This window comes from Tamandua tetradactyla, chromosome X (assembly GCF_023851605.1).
Source record: "Tamandua tetradactyla isolate mTamTet1 chromosome X, mTamTet1.pri, whole genome shotgun sequence".
NCBI lineage: Eukaryota > Metazoa > Chordata > Mammalia > Pilosa > Myrmecophagidae > Tamandua > Tamandua tetradactyla.
The window spans coordinates 130,131,049-130,152,743 of record NC_135353.1 but is presented as its reverse complement, the minus strand read 5'-3'; the positions used below and the strand labels follow the sequence as shown (position 1 = coordinate 130,152,743).

General features: G+C 39.6%; 1 protein-coding gene across 8 annotated transcripts in view; it reads right to left on the bottom strand.

The window, feature by feature from the left end:
- Positions 1–9,526, bottom strand: part of CASK (calcium/calmodulin dependent serine protein kinase) — a 533,324-nt gene extending 523,798 nt beyond the window's left edge. For 4 of the 8 annotated variants that reach the window (XM_077145443.1, XM_077145445.1, XM_077145446.1 and 1 more), the window contains exon 1: positions 9,299–9,526. In XM_077145443.1, the coding sequence (XP_077001558.1) occupies positions 9,299–9,357 (59 nt within the window). In that variant the 5' untranslated portion in view covers positions 9,358–9,526. The remainder of the gene's footprint in view (positions 1–9,298) is intronic. The other 4 variants (XM_077145444.1, XM_077145451.1, XM_077145447.1 and 1 more) reach the window with 1 other exon arrangement.
- Between the last annotated feature and the right edge of the window lie 12,169 nt (positions 9,527–21,695).

Here is a 21,695-nt window from a genome sequence, read left to right as displayed (position 1 = left end):
CTGCCAAAAGTAATTTGAGTATCTCAAAGACGTTCTAGAGATAAAAAGTACTGGTGCTGCACTTTATAATCACTAGTCCATGCAAATGGCTTGTGAAACAGGTATTTCTTCTAGCAATAAGAGGAAACTAGCCACACCATGTTCAAAGATCAGAATTTAGGGGGCTGCCTTACAAGCCACAAAGCAATGGTGATTCACATGCTTAGGGGAAAGTACATATCAAGGGTAAACAGAAAATCTGAAAACCTATGATGTTTACTAAAAACACAAAATAGAGTCTACAAAAGAGCTGTAGTCTAATGGTAATTTGCACACCATAGCAAGGCTAGAGACATTTGTACTGAATGAAGAGCAAGTGTTTTAACAAAATACTAAAATCTGAATATGGTTAAATGGTAATTCTTTCATCTTAGATTTAAGTACACCAAAATACTTCAAATTCAGGGTTAAAAGCCTGAAATATAGACTCAACATAGTATATTTGGGATATTATTAAACTGACCAAAGGGGGGGGAAGGAGGAAGAGAGAAAGAGAGAACAATTATGTCTACCTGTAAATGATTCAAATGTTCAAAACAATGGCTATAGTGCAAAAAAAAGTGTAAAAAGAAATCAAAGGATAACATACAAATGTGGAACAACAGCCCAGTAACAGAATGAAAGTAGCTAAAATGAAATAGTGGGCACTTAGATACAAAAAAAAAAAAAAAAAGGCTTAAGTGCAGTGAAGTAATCATTTCTTATTATGAATAAATTTGGACAACTTAAAAAATACAATGAACAAATTTAGCTGGGCGATAGGAAGGATGTGAAAGGAGGAAAGAATACTAGTATTTTACTTATACAACATGGTCCAAAAAAATCGAGGCAAGAATTAAGTTCCCTATAGGGAAAGGATTTAAGAAAAGAACAATGGTTTGAAAAATAACAAGAGTTAAAATTTAAAAGATCTAAAATTTACTTGATTACTTCATGAAAGGCTTCCATTTAATTGAAAGTCATGCACCAAACTCAGGAATGAAAAGGACCTAATTTTAGGAAAACCGAATAATTTTATCGAAAGCCAGCCATCAAAATCTGCAAAATACAATTACAGTGAAAAAGAATTCTACTCCTTTTTTTTTAACCCTAAATATGTTACTTTTGAGAGTGGCACAGAATAGCATAATATTACAAACATCAACAGAAATGAAGCCAAAATCTTCCTTTTTGGTTATGCCACGAACTGAATATTTAACGCTATATTCGTGCTTTTAAACTGCCTCTTTGTTACCTTTCTTGGTTTTCAATTTCAATAATGGCATTTTACATTATTGATCCTCCCCATTTTTCAACTTCTGTGACATCCAACTATCCTGATTTTTCTAATGCTTAAATTATACTCCAAACCACAACCTTCAAGCTCAGTCAACCCCCAAGACCTCATTCACTCATAACTTCACTTCCACATCAGTGATTCCTAAATCTTCACTGTCATTCCAGATCTCTCACCCCAAACTCCAGTACTCTAGTCCCACATTTCCAACACATGTCCATTTAGAAATGGCTTGCATCTAATCCAAAGCCAAAGTACCAATCCATAAATGGATTAAGATGCAGCAATTAAAAAGGAGACAGAGACAGATATATAATACATAAATAGTCCAATATGGAAAGATCATCAGATATACTATTTTTCAGTGAAAGCTGCAGGTTTTATTATAGTGTGCAAACATGATTCCATGTTGTTTAAACAAAAAACTTCAAGAAAGAAGTACAAGAAACTGAACAGTGGTTACCTCTGTAGAATGGGGCTATGCATTAGAGAATGGGAGGCTTGTGATTTACTTTGTACCGTTCATATTTTTTAATCTACCATGAGCATCACTACTTCTATAATTTATTTTGTTAAAACTAGATAATTAATAAAGAGAAAATAGAAAATTATTAAATATCAAAATTGGAAATACAATTTTAGTCAAACTGTCTATAGAAACTATTCCTCCCTGTGTAGAAAGTAATAGAGAGACTCTCTTATACTGACTATGGTTCTATAATCATTATTAATATAGGGTTCTATAATCATTAATACAGTGAGCAATTAGGGTAATTACATTTGTCCAGTTGAAGGAGGGGATACCTGGGTGGACCCAGAAGAGAAAGATAGGATAGCAGGTCAGACAGCACTTTGAACCCACTAGAGTAAATCGAGAGCCAGGTTTGGTGGTGCTAGAATCCGCACTGCCAATAGCAACTGAAAGAAAAAGAAATGTGAGGGCAACACATCCCATCGGTTTGTTGGCTGAAGTCAAGTACCTGCTCTGTAGCAGTAACTCAGCCATTTGATTATTTAGGTGCACAGTCCTGGAAGACAGCTAAAATATCCACAGACTCAGCAGCTGCTCTTCTGTACAGAGTTCTCAGTCAGAGAGAAAAATTTCACTATTTTTATCATATGTCAGGATATATCGAAACCACCCCTTCCAACCTCCCAACACACTCTGAAACCTCATTACTTCTGGTTTGGCAAGTTAGGAGTAATTAATCAACTATTCTGTTAGTTAAGGGAGGGAAATTGTAAGGAAAAACTTGGAGAATAGATGGGGTAGACCACAATTCAAAACTAATTATATTTTGGACAGATATGCAGCTTCTATATTTCCACTACTTAAGAATTCACAGACTTTTCAGTTTGGCAACAAACACCAATACTTCATTAAAGAGAAAAACGTTAAAGAAAAATGAAATAAATGAACAAAGGAATAGTGGTATGAAACCTCTACTGAAGAGGTAAGAAATTTACCTAAAGTCCAGCAATTAAAATTTGCACTATATAAACTCTGAAAATGAAGATATGTACCTTATTTTAAGGAAACTCAATGTAGTATATTCGCAATTTGAATCAGCAGCAGAATGCACCATAAAATGAATGAACTTGAGAACCAACTGGAATTCCATGTGATCCTGGGAAAATTACTCATCACCCCCCTCCAATGAATCTGTGTTCTCTGCAAAATGGATACCATTAAATGAGATAATACATGTAAAATACCTAACATTAGATGACATAAATGTTAATTCCCTTACAAAACAGGTATTAAGCTATATAAGTTTTCTCTACTTTTAACATAGTGCTCTTACCACACAAAATATGAAAGCATTTACAAAAATGCAATAATTCAAGAACAATCTCAAAAAACAAGGTATACTTGCTTCTTTATTCTTCCAGTACTTACATAAAGATTACTGAGTAGAGTAAAAATTGTAGATGGAAGAAATTTCAATTTAAAAGAAATATCCAAGAACACAATTTAAGGAATATTATTTCGTTAATCAGGTGAAATTGTTGCAGGTATAAGGAAAAAATGGAGGTGGGGTAAGCAGCATATGTAAAGGATATAGAAGTGTGCTGGTTTGAAAGGAAGTATGCCCCCTAAGAAAAGCCATGTTTTAATATAAATCCCATTTCTTAAAGGTAGAATAATCCCTATTCAATACTGTATATTTGAAACTGTAATGAGATCATCTCTCTGGTTGATGTGAATGGTTGTTAAACTGGATTAGGGGATGACATGTCTCCACCCATTTGAGTGGGTCTTGATTAGTTTCTGAAGCCCTATAAAAGAGGAAACATTTTGGAGAATGAGAGATTCAGAGAGATTCAGAGAGAGCAACACTACAAAGCAGAGAGTCCACCAGCCAGCGACCTTTGGAGATGAAGAAGGAAGACACCTCCCGGGGAGCTTCATGAAATAGGAAGCCAGGAGAGAAAGCTAGCAGATGATGCTGTGTTCACCATGTGCCCTTCCAGCTGAGAGAGAAGCCCTGACTGTGTTCGCCACGTGCCTTCTCACTTGAGAGAGAAACCCTGAACTTCATCGGCCTTCTTGAACCAAGGTATCTTTCCCTAGATGCCTTTGATTGGACATTTCTTTAGACTTGCTTTAATTGGGATATTTTCTCGGCCTTAGAACTGTAAACTAGCAACTCATTAAATTTCCCTTTTTAAAAGCCATTCAGTTTCTGGTATATTGCATTCCAGCAGCTAGCAAACTAGAACAAGAAGCATGTCACAGTCATTGAAGTTAGGAAAGTTCAGAGAGAGTATTTATGAAGACAATGTGCAAATAGCACTTCAAAAGCCCCAACTTTTACAGCAGTCTCTTAAAGCAGACATGAGGAAACTGAGAAGGTCATATACATGTGGAAAAGCAACCAAGTAGCTCCCTGTCAAAAAAAAAAAAAAAAAAAAAAAAAGAGGTCCCAGAATCAAACCTCATAATCAGGAATCAACATTGCTCACCTACTCCCAGTAAAACCTGCCATGTGTAGGAATACACATCCTGTGTTTAACAGGTTTTTACTAAATGGAAAGTGCAGCTTAACTCCCATAGTTTGGACACTTTCTGGGATACCAGCAGTTTAGCTGGTGACTGTTACTTTTACCTTGTTGCATGCCTGTTGCTGTGATCAAGCACTTCTTTCATGGAACATCTTTTACTCATTTCTGGAAAATTTCTGATCCCTTCTGGCTCACACTTTGTCTTTTCCTAACATTAAAAACTAGTTTACCTAAAATGTTTAGTTAAATTTTCCAAGAAATGTTTTCCAACATGATGTAATCCTCCTTGCAATGCTAGAAACCCAAATCACTGGGCCAGTCAATATATGTGGAAACTATCACACTTAGTACAAATTAGTAAAGCTGAATTTTTCTCTATGCTGAATTTTATATTTTACAGATTATTCTTCCAGTATTTACATAAAGATTACATTTAAACTCAATTCTCTGGCTACTGACTATTTAAATCACGAGTATAGAATTTAAAGTATATAAGCAACTTAACCATACTCTTTCAATAGGGTACATATGCAAACACAATCCAACTAAATTGATAAAGTTCTTACTATTACATTAAGTTGTTACAATAGACACCCACCATCTACTATTATTGAAGCAATCCTTGTTCTGTGTTGTCCTAAACATCTGACAATCAACGTTAGCATTAGATCATAAATCAATGTGAATCTTAAAGGCACAAGAAATTAAGGCCAAATACAGGCTGAAACAAAATTCTCACATAAAAAGGCTCAGAAAAACAAGCACACAGAGGATAAATCCATGTTTGGGTTTTTTAGCTCCAATAGCACTCAAATTTGACTTTTTAAAAATTATAGGCTTTTAGAAAGCCTGTTCTAAAATATTACATATATAACCCAAGTTTTAGGCCAGTAACTCATCAATCGTAGTTGTACATTAGAATCCCTTGGCTTAAACATATATACACATATACACACACACACACCAATGACCAGGACCCACTCCCAGAGATTCTGATCTCACTGATCTGACACAGGGCTCTGGTAGTGATCTTTTTTAAAAGCTCCCCTGGTTATTCTAATATGCAGCCAGGTAGAGGACCACTACTTTCCACTAATACAGACTTTTGGGACAGTAATTGCTTTGAGGTTGAGAAACACGCTTTCTTTTTGCCTTTAAATGAGATTTTACAAAAACTGTTCAATTCATTCCATAGCTAATGAGTGGCTATTACACTGCAGGCACTGTGTTAAGTAATGGAGAAAGATGGATAAAAAATGTTCCTTGCCCTCAAGAAGCTCCATATTAGGTAGGTAGAGGGACCCATAAATAAATAACTATAATTAAATACAAGTGGTCCTGAGGTATAAGCAAATACACAAACTTGCACGTCATCCTTGAGCAGGGGTCATGCTACATCATTCCAATTTTAGGAATGACCAGACCAGTAAAACGTACTAAACCTAGTAGTTCCAGGTTATTAAATACTCTAAATACCAGGGCAAATATTGAGCTTCCACAAAGTGGATACTGCCTGTATTTTGCTATTCTCTTTCACAGAAACTGCTGGGCCAACAAAGTAGCCACTTTTCTGTTTTAATTCGGAGGAATCATCTCAACATTTCCTTCCTATAATAAGTGATTGTACACTTACGTACAAAACCATACGTTTGCAAAAGATGCAATAAATGATCACGATATAAAATTAGCCAATAACCTATATGTGCATTATACCATTCCTTTATAGTAATTCCTACATTTGCTAAGACAAGAAGTTTGGAGACTATGATCAGGTTCCATCACTGGAACTTTGTTTCAGTCACTTGAAAGATGCCACATGGGAAAATGCTATGGAAATGATAGGTATTCAAAGGAGCTTTTGCAAGACTTTTAAAAATAAGAAACAGAGAAAAAGTTTCAATTAAAAAAATAAATAAGATTCTCCTAATATTCATAATGAATCAGGATCACGAATCTCTCAAAGATAGTGTTAACAAAGGCTTCAACCACCAGAAAGACCTTATGCTCTAGAACTCTTAACTCTGCAAGATGTTGTTCTCAACCAAGGGGGAAAAAAACAGAGGGTCTAAAGTAAACCGGAACTTTAATTTACCGCTACCAAGTAAGATCTAGTACACAGTAGATGAGTAGGAGGGTAAGTAAATGGGGGGGGGTGTGGATAAGCAGGGGAGTGAGTGGGTGGTCAACTAGTCTTGGGAAATTAAATCCATTTTAAAGAGGCCTTAGTAAAAATTTAAAGCTATTAAAACCCTAGTGGTCAAAAACAACTGATGGTACTTATTTGGTATAGAAGAAAAACAAAATTCCACAGACCTTGGACAGACATCAACAAAAATGTTTTTAGTACAAGTGAGCATCTTCAAGGCCTTTCTGTTTAAATTCAGAGTTGAACAAATCCTAAGTTAAAATGATATGCTGTCAACTGTCCCTACAAGAAAATCTCAAGTGAATTTCAATTTTCAGATCAATATATGCTGAGACAATTTACTAGAAAACCTTCAACCTTTACATGGGGTAAGGAAGACTATCATTACATTCGTTACCAATAAGATTACCTGGAATTCATTATTCACGGAGTGGCATATTGTCAATGGAACTGACCAAGTCAGATTTTGTAGGATATGAACAAGATTTCACAGATCACAGTAGTCAAGGTAGCCATAGAATGCCTATCACCTCAAAATTAGCTTGCTCTCTCTCCTCAAGCAGCTTCAAAACCACAAAAGAGATGGATTTGGCTCTACCAGGAGTGTTTCCTAAAACTATTCTATCAATTAAGTCAGCAAATACTGATTGTGCTAATGTGATGCTGATCACTTATTTTAAATATCCTAAAATATCATATCACCACTCTTAAAAATGTTAAGTAATCAGAACTAGCTATCAAAATTGATTCAATGCTGGCTATTTTCAGTCATCACAATATAACCAACATTTTATTCTCACCTTTTCCAATTATGACTTTGCTGGCGCATTTACATCAGATATAACTAAGATGCAACAAACATAGTTCACCCACACACACAGTCATTTTGCTGCTTTGGGGAAACACCTAATTTACCTTCACTGGGTGCTCCTAAAAATAAAGAAACCAAGGAGATTTCTGGCATATTTGTCTCTCTAGAATGGTGCTATTCACATGTGGCCACTGAGCACCTGAAACATCTGACTGAGGAACTGAATTTTGAATTTTATTTAATTTTAAATAATTTAAATTTAAATTTAGAAACACACGCTCAATTCTGCTACTGGAAAACTTTTAAGTATGTTTGGAGCAACTTAGATATGTGAATCTACTTTTTCAAATGTAAAATTTATGAAACCTAAATACAGATAAAGTATTTTCGAAAAGAAAATTAGCTTAGTATGATAATTGATATGTGCTGTTCATGTAAAACATAAACTGGATTTCAAAGACTTCACATGAAAGAAAAAGAAAGGAAGTAAAAAAAATTTTATACTGATTACATGTTGAAACGATAACATTTCAGATTTATTGAGTTAAATAAAATATTTTATGGACAATAGTTTCACCTGTTTTTACTTTTTTTATGTGGCTAATAGAAAATCTTAAATTACATATGTGGCTCACATTCTATATCTTTGGACAGTGCTGCCCTAGAGTACTTCCTCAACCACTTTACCGGGTTATATTTGTATATCCTTCTAGTAGAAAGGCTGGTCATGTAACAATAGGGGCAAGGAGTAACATGTCCTCCTGGCAATTGGGTGTGAGTAAAGTGTGTAGCAACCTCTACTCACAGTTTCACCATTTCATGCAAAACTGTAATACCTCAATATGGAAGGAAAAAAATGAGTTTTCAGCACTTAAACAAATTGAAATTCAGTACTGCAGACAATTTAAAAGAAATAGAGCCTACTGTTCTAAGGTTTCAATTCCCAAATACAGACCTCTGAATAGGCAATAAATATTTCGATGTAGCTACCCAGCAATCTTTATTAAATAAGCCAAAATTACTCTTAAATCTTATCTCCCCAACTTCTAAAGCCAGAGAACACAACGCTGAACTAGGAAATCAACTTCAAACTGCCAGCCAGCATTTCTCTCACAAGCAAACTGCCAGCATTTCCCTTCCAAGAATTGTGCACTTGGAATAGTGTTTGACAAGAATGAAAAGGAAACTATTCAAAACAGATTTAAGGAATGGACAATTAGATGAAGAACTGCAGATTTAATTCTCAATCAGCACTGTGATTAATCTGATTCCATGCCTTTCCCTAGTGTAATTATACAACAAAGATGAAAGGATGAGCATTTGGACTGTCAGTTCTATCTTCTAGACCAGCCGGGTGACTCAAAGCAGACAGCTCTACCACGCTAACCACCACCACCATCAACACTCAAGGAAAGCTTCGAACAAAGTCACCGTATAAATGAGGCATTAGAAATTACGATGTCTCCAACTCTTCCCATGTTCATCTACGCTAGGTGAGGAATTTGCTGAAACTAAACGCACCCCGTCTTAAATGACCCCCTCCAATCCGGACATGGGGTGAGCACAAAGGCATCTAATATCCTGCACAATAGACACACACCCCATAGTTGAAAATCCTGGACGTTCTTCGTCTACCTCTCCATGCAAGCAAAGGAAATGCAAGCTGCTCTTTTCATTACTGGTCTGTGCTACATTCAAGGTAACAATAAGCCCAACTGTTCCCAGGAAACAACTATAAAATCGGTTCTGCCACGTCCCTGTGCAACCATCAGATAAAACGCAGGCAGCAGATTTCTGCCGCCCCGCGCCTCATGTGCCCGACATCGCCTCGTTTGCCTCAACACATCGCAGAGAACCCCAGACCCCGGTCCAGGTACTTCTATAAATACTCGTGGGTGAGGAGGATAAGGGAGGTGGAGGGTTGGGAGGGCAGGGGGCAGGCCCGAAGCGGGTGCGGGAGGACCAGGGCATCCCTGAAATGCATATTCCCACACTCCCGTTGCCTCGCGTGGAGACTCACTTGCCGATCACCTCGCACAGCTCGTACACGTCCTCGAACAGCACGTCGTCGTCGGCCATGGTCCGAAGAGGACAGGGGCCGCAGAGGTGGGGAGTGGGCCTCCGAAAACGGGGGTGGGGGCGCCAAAGAGCTCAGCGCCCGGCCCGGAGATCGTCTCCTCCCCTCGGGACCCGCGAGCCCTCGGTGCTGAGTACGCCCGAGCCGGGCCGCAGCGGCGAGGCCCGGAGACTGCAGCGGAGCCTGCCTCTGCGGGCGACCGCCCCGGCGCGGGCGGCGGGGCCGGGGCGCGGAGTGAGGGCGGCCCGGGCCCGACGCCGCCCGCCCGCCCGCCGCTCCTCGCGCTGCTGGGGCCGCACTGCCCGGAGTGCGGATCCTCAGGGACCGCGCACCTCCCCGCTTTCAGCTCGTCAGCCCTCGGGGGCCGCGAGATCGCGGCCGTTCCCTCTGCCCGAGGCCGGCTCCGGCGCGACGCGGGGCAGCTCGGGCTACAGGGGGGGCCGCGGCAGGACCATGGAGGGAAGATCACCGCGGAGGGAGGTGGCGGCAGCTCGGCGCTGGGGACCAGGAGGCGGTGGCAGAGACGCTCCCTCCTCCTCCTCCTCCTCCTCCACTACCTCCTCCTCCTCCTCTCCCCGCCGCCGCCCGCCCTAGAGTGGGAGGGAGGTTCGTGAGACGCGCGCTCTGTGCGGGCGGGAGCCGCAGCCACCGCCTTCTGCTCCTCCTACTGTGCCTCAGCCACCGAACCTTTCGCTAGCTCGGCGCACGGCTTCACGCACACACCCTCCTCCCTCTTCGGCCGCGCGGCTTTCCAGAACCCCAGACCCCGCCCACTCCAGCCGGTTGGGAGGTGGTGGCTGAGAGAAGTGAACCGGACTGGCCGGCGCATGCGCTCGATGCAGAGCCACGTCACAGCTAACTGGCGGGCGCCGGGAATCTAGAGTGGGAGGGGGGTTGGCCCGCGGGGTTCGCCGGCAGCAGCTGCGGAGGAAGGGGTTGTCTGGGTCATCACCTCCACGCCCTGCCTGCGACCAAGCCGCAAAAGGAGTCTTGGACAGAAGGCCCACCATCGTGCGCACGCTCTCGGCTGTCTGCTGCGACGGGCTCGTAACCACTTATGCACCCCCCTTTCTTTTGTAAGGGCAGGAAGCCTTTCCCAGTTTTGCTAGAAAGGAGGCAGGGAAAGGATACTGATGTATGAAAAAAGAAGACAGGTAGAGAGAGTGTCACTCAAGATTGTGCCAGGCGGCGGATGCTTTTAGTGCCACTTTCTACTTCCTTTATGAAGATGAGGGCTGGGAGAAGGGGTATGCCCACTTACAAGAAAAGGACCAAACAAAAAGCGTCTGGGAAGGTATGCAACAACAAACGGTAATTTCTACAGACAGCTTCTCCCGCCTTTTGCTCCAAACTCAGCAAATACCTATCCAGCTCTTACCCGCAGTATGGACACCTAGAGAGCTCAGGAATGCAGGGGCATACTGAGACTTTAAGCCCTTTTGTATATCCTCCTTCCCTCAAACCCCCAGCACCTAGTCTGCTGCCTATACTCCCTGTAAGTGTTAGACATATCAGGATAAAAAAGCAACTAGAGGGAGTGGATGCACAGGGTCAGCCAGGGAAGGCGGTTCTGCGTGTTGCCACTGAGCTAGGTTCCATTCAAATATGAAGATTTCTGTTCAACTGAGCATGTGCGGAATGAGCAAAAACCATCAGACAGGTATATATCTCACAGTTAAAGCGCAATAAAAAAAAAAAGTCTTTGTTCCTCCGCACAGCAGAAGTGCCCAATTACTTCATAAGTCAGCTTTCAGAAATCATGTGGTAAAATTCTCAGTGTGGTAATTTAAAAATATAATGTTTACTAAAGTTGAGGGGTGGGTGAAGATCCACAGCCTTTTTTTCGCTTCAGTGGTATTTGGTGCAAAGCCTCGACCACTCCCTCAAGCAGCTGAGGAATTTTCCAGCGTTAAGGATCTAGGAACTAAGTCCCCCTTTATACAATGCGGATCAAAGGAAAATTATAATTGCACAAGAAGGCTTTGCTTTCCTCCTTTCCCAAAGAGCTTGTGCACTCTCTAGGGAGGGGAGCTCCAGAGCCTGCGAAACATAGGCCTTCTTTAAGGTACAAGTCCAAATCACTCACCCCCAATAAATAGGTCACTCCCTTCTGCCCTGAAGTGCACAACAACCCTAACAAGTCACCTTGTCGACTTCACTTCCTTTTCCCAGCCCAAATGGGAACTATGCCAAGGCTGTTGACTACTTCATTTTGGTTTTTTATCTTTCACAGGGACCTATGCTCAAAGGGAGAAAAGGACAATTATAAGGTAAAACAGAAAAGAAAGTAGAGGTTAAGGGGAAAAAAAAAGGCGAGGTAGGTATGCTCTCTGCTCATGGAATCATGAGTTTAGATCTGGAAGGAGCCTTAGAGCTAGTCCAATTTCCTCATTATTCCCTCAGATGTGGGGGGATATGGTGGTTGCTCTCCCAAGAGCCAATCTTCCCCTCCACCATTGGATAGTGGCCATGAACTTGAGGTGGGATTGTAATCACCTCACCTGGAAAAGTGGATCCTGATTCATTAAACTAATAAATCCAGCCCTTTTGTCACAAAGATTGACCTAATTTATTCAGCTCTTGGCATTCCATGGCCATGGCTTTGAATGGTTCAAGGTCTTCTGGTCAGCACAAAGCTCAGGACTTTCCCCAACATCACTTCCAACACCCTCTTTCTCCTCATCCCACCCCCCACACCCCCATCAAAATCACCACTCTGGCTTTGAATAAAGAGGCAGCCTCAATTGCTGCTGGCAGTCATCTAGTACCCCTGAGAGGAAGCAGGCATAACATGAAGGTGGAACTCAGGGCAGCAGGGGGGGAGATGGAGAAAAACGGTGTCCTTAATGACATTATTGATCTCCTTGTTCAGCCAAACCTCCAGACATCCTAGTTATATAAGGCAATGAATTCCCTAATTGTTTAAGCCATTTTGAGTTGAATTCCCTGTTACTTTCAAAGAAACCATCCTAAAAATGACAGGTGAAAAATTCAAAGACAAATAGATGTCCACGTCACATAATTAGCTAAACATTGAATCTGAATCTAGATCTCCTAGTCCCAAGTGTGGTATTTTGTCATAAAGAAGAAGTCCTCTGTAATACACATCCCTAAGAATTTGTACTATGCATTATGGCTGGAGGTAGTTCTATGCATCTAAACTAAAATAACTAAGACTTCTTAATGAAATTAGCTCTTTTCTGGATTTCTTCCAAAAACCCAATACTCAATGTATTTATACCCAATGTACAAATGGTCTGGTGTCAATTTAGTTCTGTTTTAGTTTCCACAAAGAAAATTTTAAAGTGACTAAGTGTATCACTTAGATTGTGTTGAGATATAAATAACAATCCTCAACTAACAGTGATTTAAACGAATTAGGGGTTTGGGTATCTTTCTCATGTAGCAAGGAATCTGGAGGTAGGTGGTTGCTACCATTGGTTCAACTACTCAACTTTGTTACCAGGAACCTAGGTTTTTTTTTTTTTTTCACTCTACCATCCTTTACATGTTAGCTTTTCATCCTCAAGCTTGCTGCCTCATCATCACACTATGGCTGCCACAGTTTCAAATACCAAACTGTATTCAAAATCAGGAAGCAAGAGGGCAAATGGGAGTAAGGAAGGCATTTTTTGCTCCTCTCCCATCTGTTATTAAGGAAAGAAAATATCTCTTCCCATTTCACTAGCCAGAACAGTCACATTGCAACCCTCAACTTCAAGGGAAGCTTGGGGCAAGAGTATTTGACTATTCTTGCCTCTTCTTTGGAAATAGGCAATGGAGAAGCAGGTAGGGAATGGCTTCTGGTAGCCAGTCAGCAGTATCTCCAACACTAGGAAAATTACCAATGAAATAATTTCGTATCTCCATCGTAATGTAGATATATACCTTTAGTATATAATTTATAGTCCTTTAAAAATTAGGAAATATCTCATAACTCATAAGACTGAGTTTGGTGCTAAACAAATTTGTTTCTGAAATGTCAGTGAATATCCTCAATGGCTTTTAGGTGTTGGACTTATGGTTGCATTTGATAGTCTCTGGCTGTTGGATTCCCATAAAATTTCAACATGATCCAGAAATAAAAGGGAAAACAAACCCTAGAGAAATATTAGCATGAGAACAATACTGAGGTCAGTGTAGTACAGAATTAATTTAGGCATTTTAGAGTTCAGCCTCATTCTGTAGCTAGATTGTTTAAACATATAAATTATTACTTAATTAATGAATAAAATTTACAGCAACACAGCTCTAAACTGGAATAAAGTTATTGCCTCTTATTATAAATAGGATGTTCTAAGTTCAAACAAAAGACATCATTAATTTCTCCAAAAAAAGGCTACATATACTAGACTTATACTCTGATGCCAAGTTGCAAATCATTTATTTTATATTCATCCAATGAATGTCCATGCTAATCACCAGGCTACAGCTATAAATAAAGCAAACAGGGTCCCTGCCCTCTTTGAGCTTTGTTCTAGAAGAAAACACCTATCATGCAAGTGATACAATGAAAAGTGATGATTGTTAGGGTTGGGGAAGTACAGATAGAAAATAGGGAGGGGACTTAACCCACCCTGTTGGTTAGGGAAGGCCCAACTGAAGAAGTGATTTTTTTTGTTAGCAAATCTACTACTTTATTCCTTTAAAAGCATTTAAAATTATTCCTTTGAATGCTGAACTTCTAAGTTGTGAAATGTGTCAACATTTACAGTCTTTCTGTTGAATAAATAACAACAACTAACTCTCTCTTTGGGGCTGTGAACTTGGACCAATTCTTAACCTCTCAGAATCTCAGTTGTTTACCCAACTCTATTAGTTATTATTATTATTATTATTATTGCAATAATGCTGCATAACAAACATTCCCTAAACTCAGCAGCTTACAATACAAGCATTTGTTTCTGATTTAAAGGGTCATATGTGACTGTGGTTCTGCTGTGATTGGATAGAATCAGTTACATATGGCTCTAGACTGTGGGTTGGATTTATATCTGCTGTACATGTCTCCTCATTCTCTGAAGTAGTGATGTTTAAACTCAGACTGTAGAAACTTATGAAGTGAAAGGAGAGGAGGCCAGATGATCCTAAGCAAAAGGAACAGCATTTATGAAGTCCTGGAAGTGAGCACAAGCATGCTTTTTCAGAAGAACATCTTCTTTTGGAGACGTAAAACCTAGCTGAATCATAGAGTATAGGAAGAGAAAGGCCAAAGTGTGCTAGAGAAATAGGCTGGCAACAGATAGTGGAAAGTGCTAAACACTATTTTAAAGAGTGCACCCATTAAAAGACTGCAGATGTTAATGGCACTAGTCTTATATATAGACTGAGCCCTCCATAGCTCCATGCATAAATGAAATTCCACTTTTAAGTAATTCTTCCCTTTGCAGTAAGTGCATACTGTCCTCTCCCTCAGTTACTTTTTAAAATACAGATACTCCTGTAGAAAATGTTAAGTCCCTTAAATGGTTTTAGTACACACTGTAGGTGCACCACTCAAATACCCTCAGATGCCTGTTACTATTTCTGTGTGCCCCTCCCCCACTGTCAGCTTGTTTTTGCTTCCTTGGAGGACTTCCTACAGGCTACCAGAATCATTTTGACTACCTAGAAGTGTCTGGGAGTTTAAATGTCCCCCATCCTGCCATTAGCCAATGACTGATAGTGAAGGAATATGAAAGTCCAGCTTCCTTGCATGGAGGAGAAGAGGCAACTCTGAGGGAGTTCTTATCAAGCTGAAGCTACCCTTTTCGGGACTTTGCCTGAAATCAAACCCTTGCTTGGTTCCCTCCTTTCTGTTTTGTTTCTCCTATTCCCTAATCAGTTTCTCCTGGGAGTACTTCCTTAATAAATTGTTTCCTCATTTTTCTAGTTTGCTAGCTGCCAGAATGCAATATACCAGAAATGGAATGGCTTTTAAAAAGGGAAATTCAATAAGTTGCTAGTTTGCAGTTCTAAGTTCTGAGAAAATGTCCCAGCTAAAGCAAGTCTATAGAACTGTTCAATCTAAGGCGTCGAGGGAAAGATACCTTGGTTCAAGAAGGTCAATGAAGTTCAGGGTTTCTCAAGTGAAAAGGCACATGGTGAATGGTCAGGGTTTCTCGCTCATCTGGAAAGCTATGTATCAAACACAGCGTCATCTGCTAGCTTTCTCTCCTGGCTTCTTGCTTCACGAAGCTCCCTGGGAGGCATTTTCCTTCTTCATCTCCGAAGGTCGCTGGGTGGTAGACTCTCTGCTTCTTGTGACTATGTCATTCTCTGCTCTCTCAGAAATCTCTTGCATTCTCCAAAATGTTTCCTCTTTTATAAGATTCCAGTAAACTAATCAAGACCCACCCAAATGGGTGGAGACATGTCTAAACATGTCTAGACACCTAAACAACTACTCTTGATTGAGTCACATCTCCAGGGAGATGATCTAATTACAGTTTCAAACATATAGTACTGAATAGGGATTAGAAGAAATGGCTGCCTTTACAAAGTGGGATTAGGATTACATCCTTTCAAACCAGCACATTCATGAATCCCTTTATCAGGATCTGCTTTGAGGAACCCAACCTAAGACAGTGGTGTTTCTCTAAGTGTGCCAATTCCATCAGAATCACCTGGGAGCTTATGACAAGTGTTACAAATGTTGATTCCTGAGCCTTGACCCTGGACTTACTGAATATCCAGGAGCATGTCATGAAGATCTGTTTTTAATAAGCTTCCCAAATGAGACTTGTACATCCCCCAAAATTAAGAACCACTACACTAACATTGACCTCTGAATAAGTTCTCTCTCCCTCTCTCTCTCTCCTGCCCATGCCAAAAAAAAAAAAAGAATTCAGGGTTGACTTCATCACTAGGGTGGAAAAAACATAGGAAATGCAAAAGAACACTCCAGGGAACTGAATACAAATGTGTTTCCTTCCCATTTTCTTCTAGAAACAGTCCTGTAAACCTCTGACTAAAAATTCATTTTCCCCTTCTTCATTTAATATCACTGAAAACTTTTGTTTGACAGTGGAAAGAATATTGCCTTTGTACACAACACAGTGTCAATATCCATTGAACGTGTTGTAGCTCAAGAGTTACCAAAATAATTTCCTTTCAATGAGCCACTCATGATTACAAGTATTCACAGCCCTCCTGGATGTTAAACACTAACAGGTATTTCATTAGTGAGGGATTTGGGGTTGCAAGTGACAGAAAACTTAAGCCAGCTTAAACAATAAAGAGACTCTATTAGTTCACATAAATGAAAAGTTGAGATGTGAGGTTCAATGATGCCATCAATGATTCAGTTTCTCCCAGGCTCATTGTGTATTCTATGGTATTCATCTTTAGGTTCCACAAGATGTACCCCAGAGCTCCAGGCTCTCCTCTCAAGGTAGCAAAACAGCTGCCACTGTTCCAAACTTATATATCCACATCAAGGACAAAAGGAGTCTTATCCAGTAGGCCCTGTACATGTTCTAGTATTCACTCTCTCATTGGCCTGGCATTAGACCAGATAACCATCCCTGAACAAATCCTGTAGCCAAGAAATGAGAATCACTGAATAACTTAACCAATCAGGATCTACTTTTGAGCTGTAGGTGGGAGTCCATCTAACCCAAACCACATGGCTGAGAGTGAAAGGTTAGGAAAAGGCCCCAAAGGAAAATCAAGACACTTTTAGCAGGAGAAGAGTAAAATGAATGGGGGAAGGCTCCCTGTTCTCCTAGACACCTAGACACTGGCATTGACTTTGGCTCAACACTCCATTTCGTTCTCCATGTTCAACTAGTCACCACGCCCTGTTAATTTTTCTTTCAAAATTTCTTTTTGATTCTCCATTTTTATTCCATTTCTTCAGTCACCACCCTAGTCCACTCCTCAATCAACCCATAATTAGATGTTGACTCAACTTACTCACTCATTCCCTGACTCCAACTGCTTGTCCCATCCTGCTCACCATGGGAAAGCCCAGTTCAGGTCCATGAGCAAGAATTCTCAGCATCTAGGACAGTGCCTGGCATGCAGTAGGCAATCAAAAGATGGTTGTTGAATGTTGGGTGAGTGAATGAAATTATTAATGAATGAGTAAATGGCTTCATAGTCCTTATCACTTACTGACATTTTCTTTTATTTGTTTTGTTTATAGCTTTTCCTCCACAACCCTAGCAACTAAAAAGTGCCTAGCACATGGTAGGTACTCCATATATACTTGTTAAATAAATGCTTATATGTTTCTTGGATTAGATTAGAGAATCATTCATATTAGAGAGGAAAAGAAATGAGGAGCCAACAGAAACAATTAAAGTGGTTGAATTCTTATGAAAGAATAACAGAAGAAACAAGATTTTCACAGAGGAGTGAAATAATCAGTGGTATCAAAGAGAACAAGGATAGAGCAAAGGGCACTGGGTTTATTTCTGCTAATTGAAAGTTATTCTACTAGCCATCTTTTGCATAAAGAAACAAATTTAAACCTCACACAACATTCAGAACTTTTCCTTCTGTCTTAGGTAACAGATATATCCAAGATAAAAGAGGGAAATTATATTGGGATCTCTTTCTTAAGTTCCTTTGTTTGCATTTCCTTGTGCTTTCCTTTTAGGCTGCCACTAATCTGTCACACCACATAGTGAAAGTATGTAATCATGTGCAAATGTTCAATGGGTGATTTATACTGAGCCCAGGCCTGACTAAGTTGCAAAGAATAATGTAAGTCATCCAGGCTTCAATAGAAAGAAGTATAATTTACTATTCCAAGTGCACTGTGGAAAAGGTCAAATGATTAATAAGTCACCAATATGAAATATAAGCCTATCAACACTGGAATGTTTAGTCATTTGCCCTCCTTAGGCAAGGGTGAATCAGGTACTCTTTGGGGGTCTTTTCTAGTGGTATAAGTGAACAAAAATTTCAAGGAGAAGTAGTAGTTTTTTTTTAATGGACGCTCTTTTCCTGAAAAATCTTTATTCTCATAGAGATAATCTACAATGTCAAGATCTGCACTAATAAGACATCTTCCATTTGGAATAGAAAAAATAAGTATTAGCTTTTCCACAGGCTGTTTTTTGGTAATTTCCAGTCTGATAGGAACTCTTCACTGATATTTTGCCTTAAGTGTCCTAATCATATATTTTCTGTTCAAGCTTGTTTACCCTTTTTATCTGTTTTAAATTGACTTATAAATGGAGATAATAGCTAAGGAAGAAACCTTTTTAAAGACAATAGCAAAACCAAATTATAAGGAAGAGATAGAGATTCTAATGATCTGTAAAGAAATAAGGTAAGAGACGATTTATTGAGGGCTTATTATAAATGCCAGTCACTATGCAAAGATGTTACACATATTCATTTAATCCACATAACAACCTTATGAGGTAGCTATTATGACCCGCATTAACAGATGAGGAAATTGAAACTTGGGGAGAGGTTGTGTAATGTTCCAAGGATCATGCAAGTAGAAGGATATGGGGCCAAAGTTTGAACCGTATCTGCCAGATCCCAAAACCCAAGCCATTATATACCCTCCTGTTGGCTTTCCTGTCTTTTTCTGAGGCAGGAATTTTCATTTTTTCAGATTAAGAAAAGTGTACCCCAAGCAAAGGGTGCAATGGTTTGAATAACAACATCAAAAATAATAGTTCCTGCTTATTGAAGTTTTACTTAGTGCCAATATGCTAAGTATTTTTTTAAGCATTTATTTGCCCACCTAGTAAAACTTTATTGAACTCTTATGTATAGGCCCAAAGAGTACAATAATGAGTAAAATCAACATGATTCTTGCCCTCTTGGGGCTTATGGGTAGTGAGGGAAGCAGACATAAATCAAATAACCACAAAAGGAAATGTATAATTAAACCATTTATCTCATTAAATCTTTCCCACAAGTCTATGAGATAGCTATTATTATACTCATTTTATAGAGAAAACTTAGGTTTAGCAACCTGCCCAAGATTGGTTAGCTATGGGTGGAGATGGAATTTGAACCGTTTCCTGAGCCTAAAGTTCATACTCTAAACATATCACATAACTCAGATAACCAATCTTCAAGAGAATGAAAAAAAAAAAACCGCCTCTTGCTGGGTTTGGTTACTGTAGTTTATGAGAGCACAGTGCACCAAGTTTAGAGCCACATGTGGGTAACAGCAGGTATCAAGGGTACTGATGAATGGACTGTCTTCCATAATTATGCACAGCCCCACCCCCATGAGAAATGCATTTAAGTGTGGAATCAAAATAGCAGCTTGGTTTCCTTTGTTTTCCAAAAACAATGTCTTTCTTTCTTGACTGAAGATAGTTACATTATAACCAAGTAGAGGTAGAGCTTAAGAAATTTTTAGTAGAGCAACTGCCTTCAAAGCTATTGGTACGGCAGAATGGCAACCAAAAGCATGAGTTCCTAGAACAAAACCCTTGGTTCATCTCAGAGTTCTAGTTAAATCACAGATCAGTTTAGCCCAAGTTGGGTAATTGTGAATGTGAGTGAATGAGCAGTATTTCCAGGGAAAGGAGAAAAAAAAGGTGACCGCTTCTCTGGCCAGATGATCATGGGGGGTTGTGTGAGATATATGCCCTGTTGAAGCATCTGAGGAACTTTAGAGCGAAGCTACTTAATGTTTAAAAAAGTGTTTTTGGTGGTTTGTTGCTGTATGTACCCCAGTAAAACATGTACTTAAATTTAATCCATTCCTGTAGGTGTGAGCCAATTTAAAGTAGGACCTTTTGATGAGGTTACTTCAGTTAAGGTGTGGCCCACCTCGATCAGGATGGGCCTTAATTTTATTAATGGAGTCCTTTATAAGCAAAATGAAATTCAGACAGATGGAGAGAAAGTCATGGGAAGCAAGAAGCTGAAGGTCAATGGAAACTAGAAAAGAATGGAGAGGCCAGGAGAGGCTGCCACGTGCCTTGCCATGTGACAAAGATGCCCAGGACCAAGGATTGCTGTCAGGTAGCACAAAAATGCCAGTCTTTAGTGACAAGCCATTGCTTTGATGATGCCTTGACTTGGACTTTCTCTTAGCCTCAAAAATGTGAGATTTTAAAGTTCTCATTGTTTAAAGCAACTCATTGCATGGTATTTGCTTAAACACGGTGGAAACTAAAACAGCATTTTAGGTGGAATGATTGGGCAGACCGAGGCTGATACCATTATGAGGACTGTGTGCATGACAAATGTGGACTGGGATTGTGCAGAGGGTGGCAAAAATGGATGTGTGGATAGGCTGAAGCACTATGGACTTAAAATGGAACCAAACAGGGATAGGACCTTGGTGAAATGAAGGAATATAAGTCTGCCACAAGTGTAAAATTACTTAGGTGATATTGAGTCTAGGTATAGCTTGCAATTGCACAAGCAGATTATAGCTTCATTCCCAGAAGGCCTAAGTCTCTAGAAATTATTTACAGTCATGAACTAGAGAACTAAAATCTGCTGGTAATTTTGATAATGAGGCATCGCTACCTAATGTAGTGTTTTCGATAAGAAGGAAAAACCTGGGCAAACTGTCTCTCCCTTTAGCCTGGGAACTATTTTTCTAACAATTACTTTTTCTTGAAAGCAATATAACAAATGCTAAAAATAACAGTAGAATCCATGATGGTCTAGAATACATGTTCTAAGGAGACAAAGGATATCATTTGAGTTGACTTATCACATAGAAGACCATATAGACTACTTGAAATAATAAATTAAAGCTCTAAATACAAACCGAAAGATACCCATTCCCTTATGAATAGTTCAGTTAGGGTAACTAAATTCGTAATAGACTTGTGGGAAATCCACTAAATGTGAATATTTAGAATTCAAGGAACTTTAAGGCATAGGGGTCATTTTTTTTTAAACCTGAGATTATTTGAAGTCATACAACCCACCACTAAAAGTCATTACATATCAACATACACAAAAATAACTATACCATCTAGTGCTATGATCTACATCAAGCTCTCTAACTGAGAGAAGTAAACACTGTAGCTGTCCTATATGCTGAAATTTCCTGAGTCATGAATCCTTGTCCTTCGTGATCTGGGAGGTAGGACAAATGCTGAGGAAGGAGACAGGGAGAGGCTTCTGGTTAAGTCATCATTTTTGTCTGGAACACTAAGGCAGTTTTATTGTACCTTACCAGGCACTTGTGGGAAGCATTGCCTCCTCTGGGACACCAGGCGCTGAGGCTGTGCTGGAGAAAATGGTTACAACAGAACGATGGAAGGCATCATAGCTCTTGGCAATGAAGGGACAGAACACATTTTGGCAAGGAAAAAACTTCCTTCTTTAGCAGGTTCCTATATAACTGGGTTTTAAAGTTAATTTCTTTTCTCATATCCACTTTAGCTTCTACTTGAATTCAAAGAAATAAGCT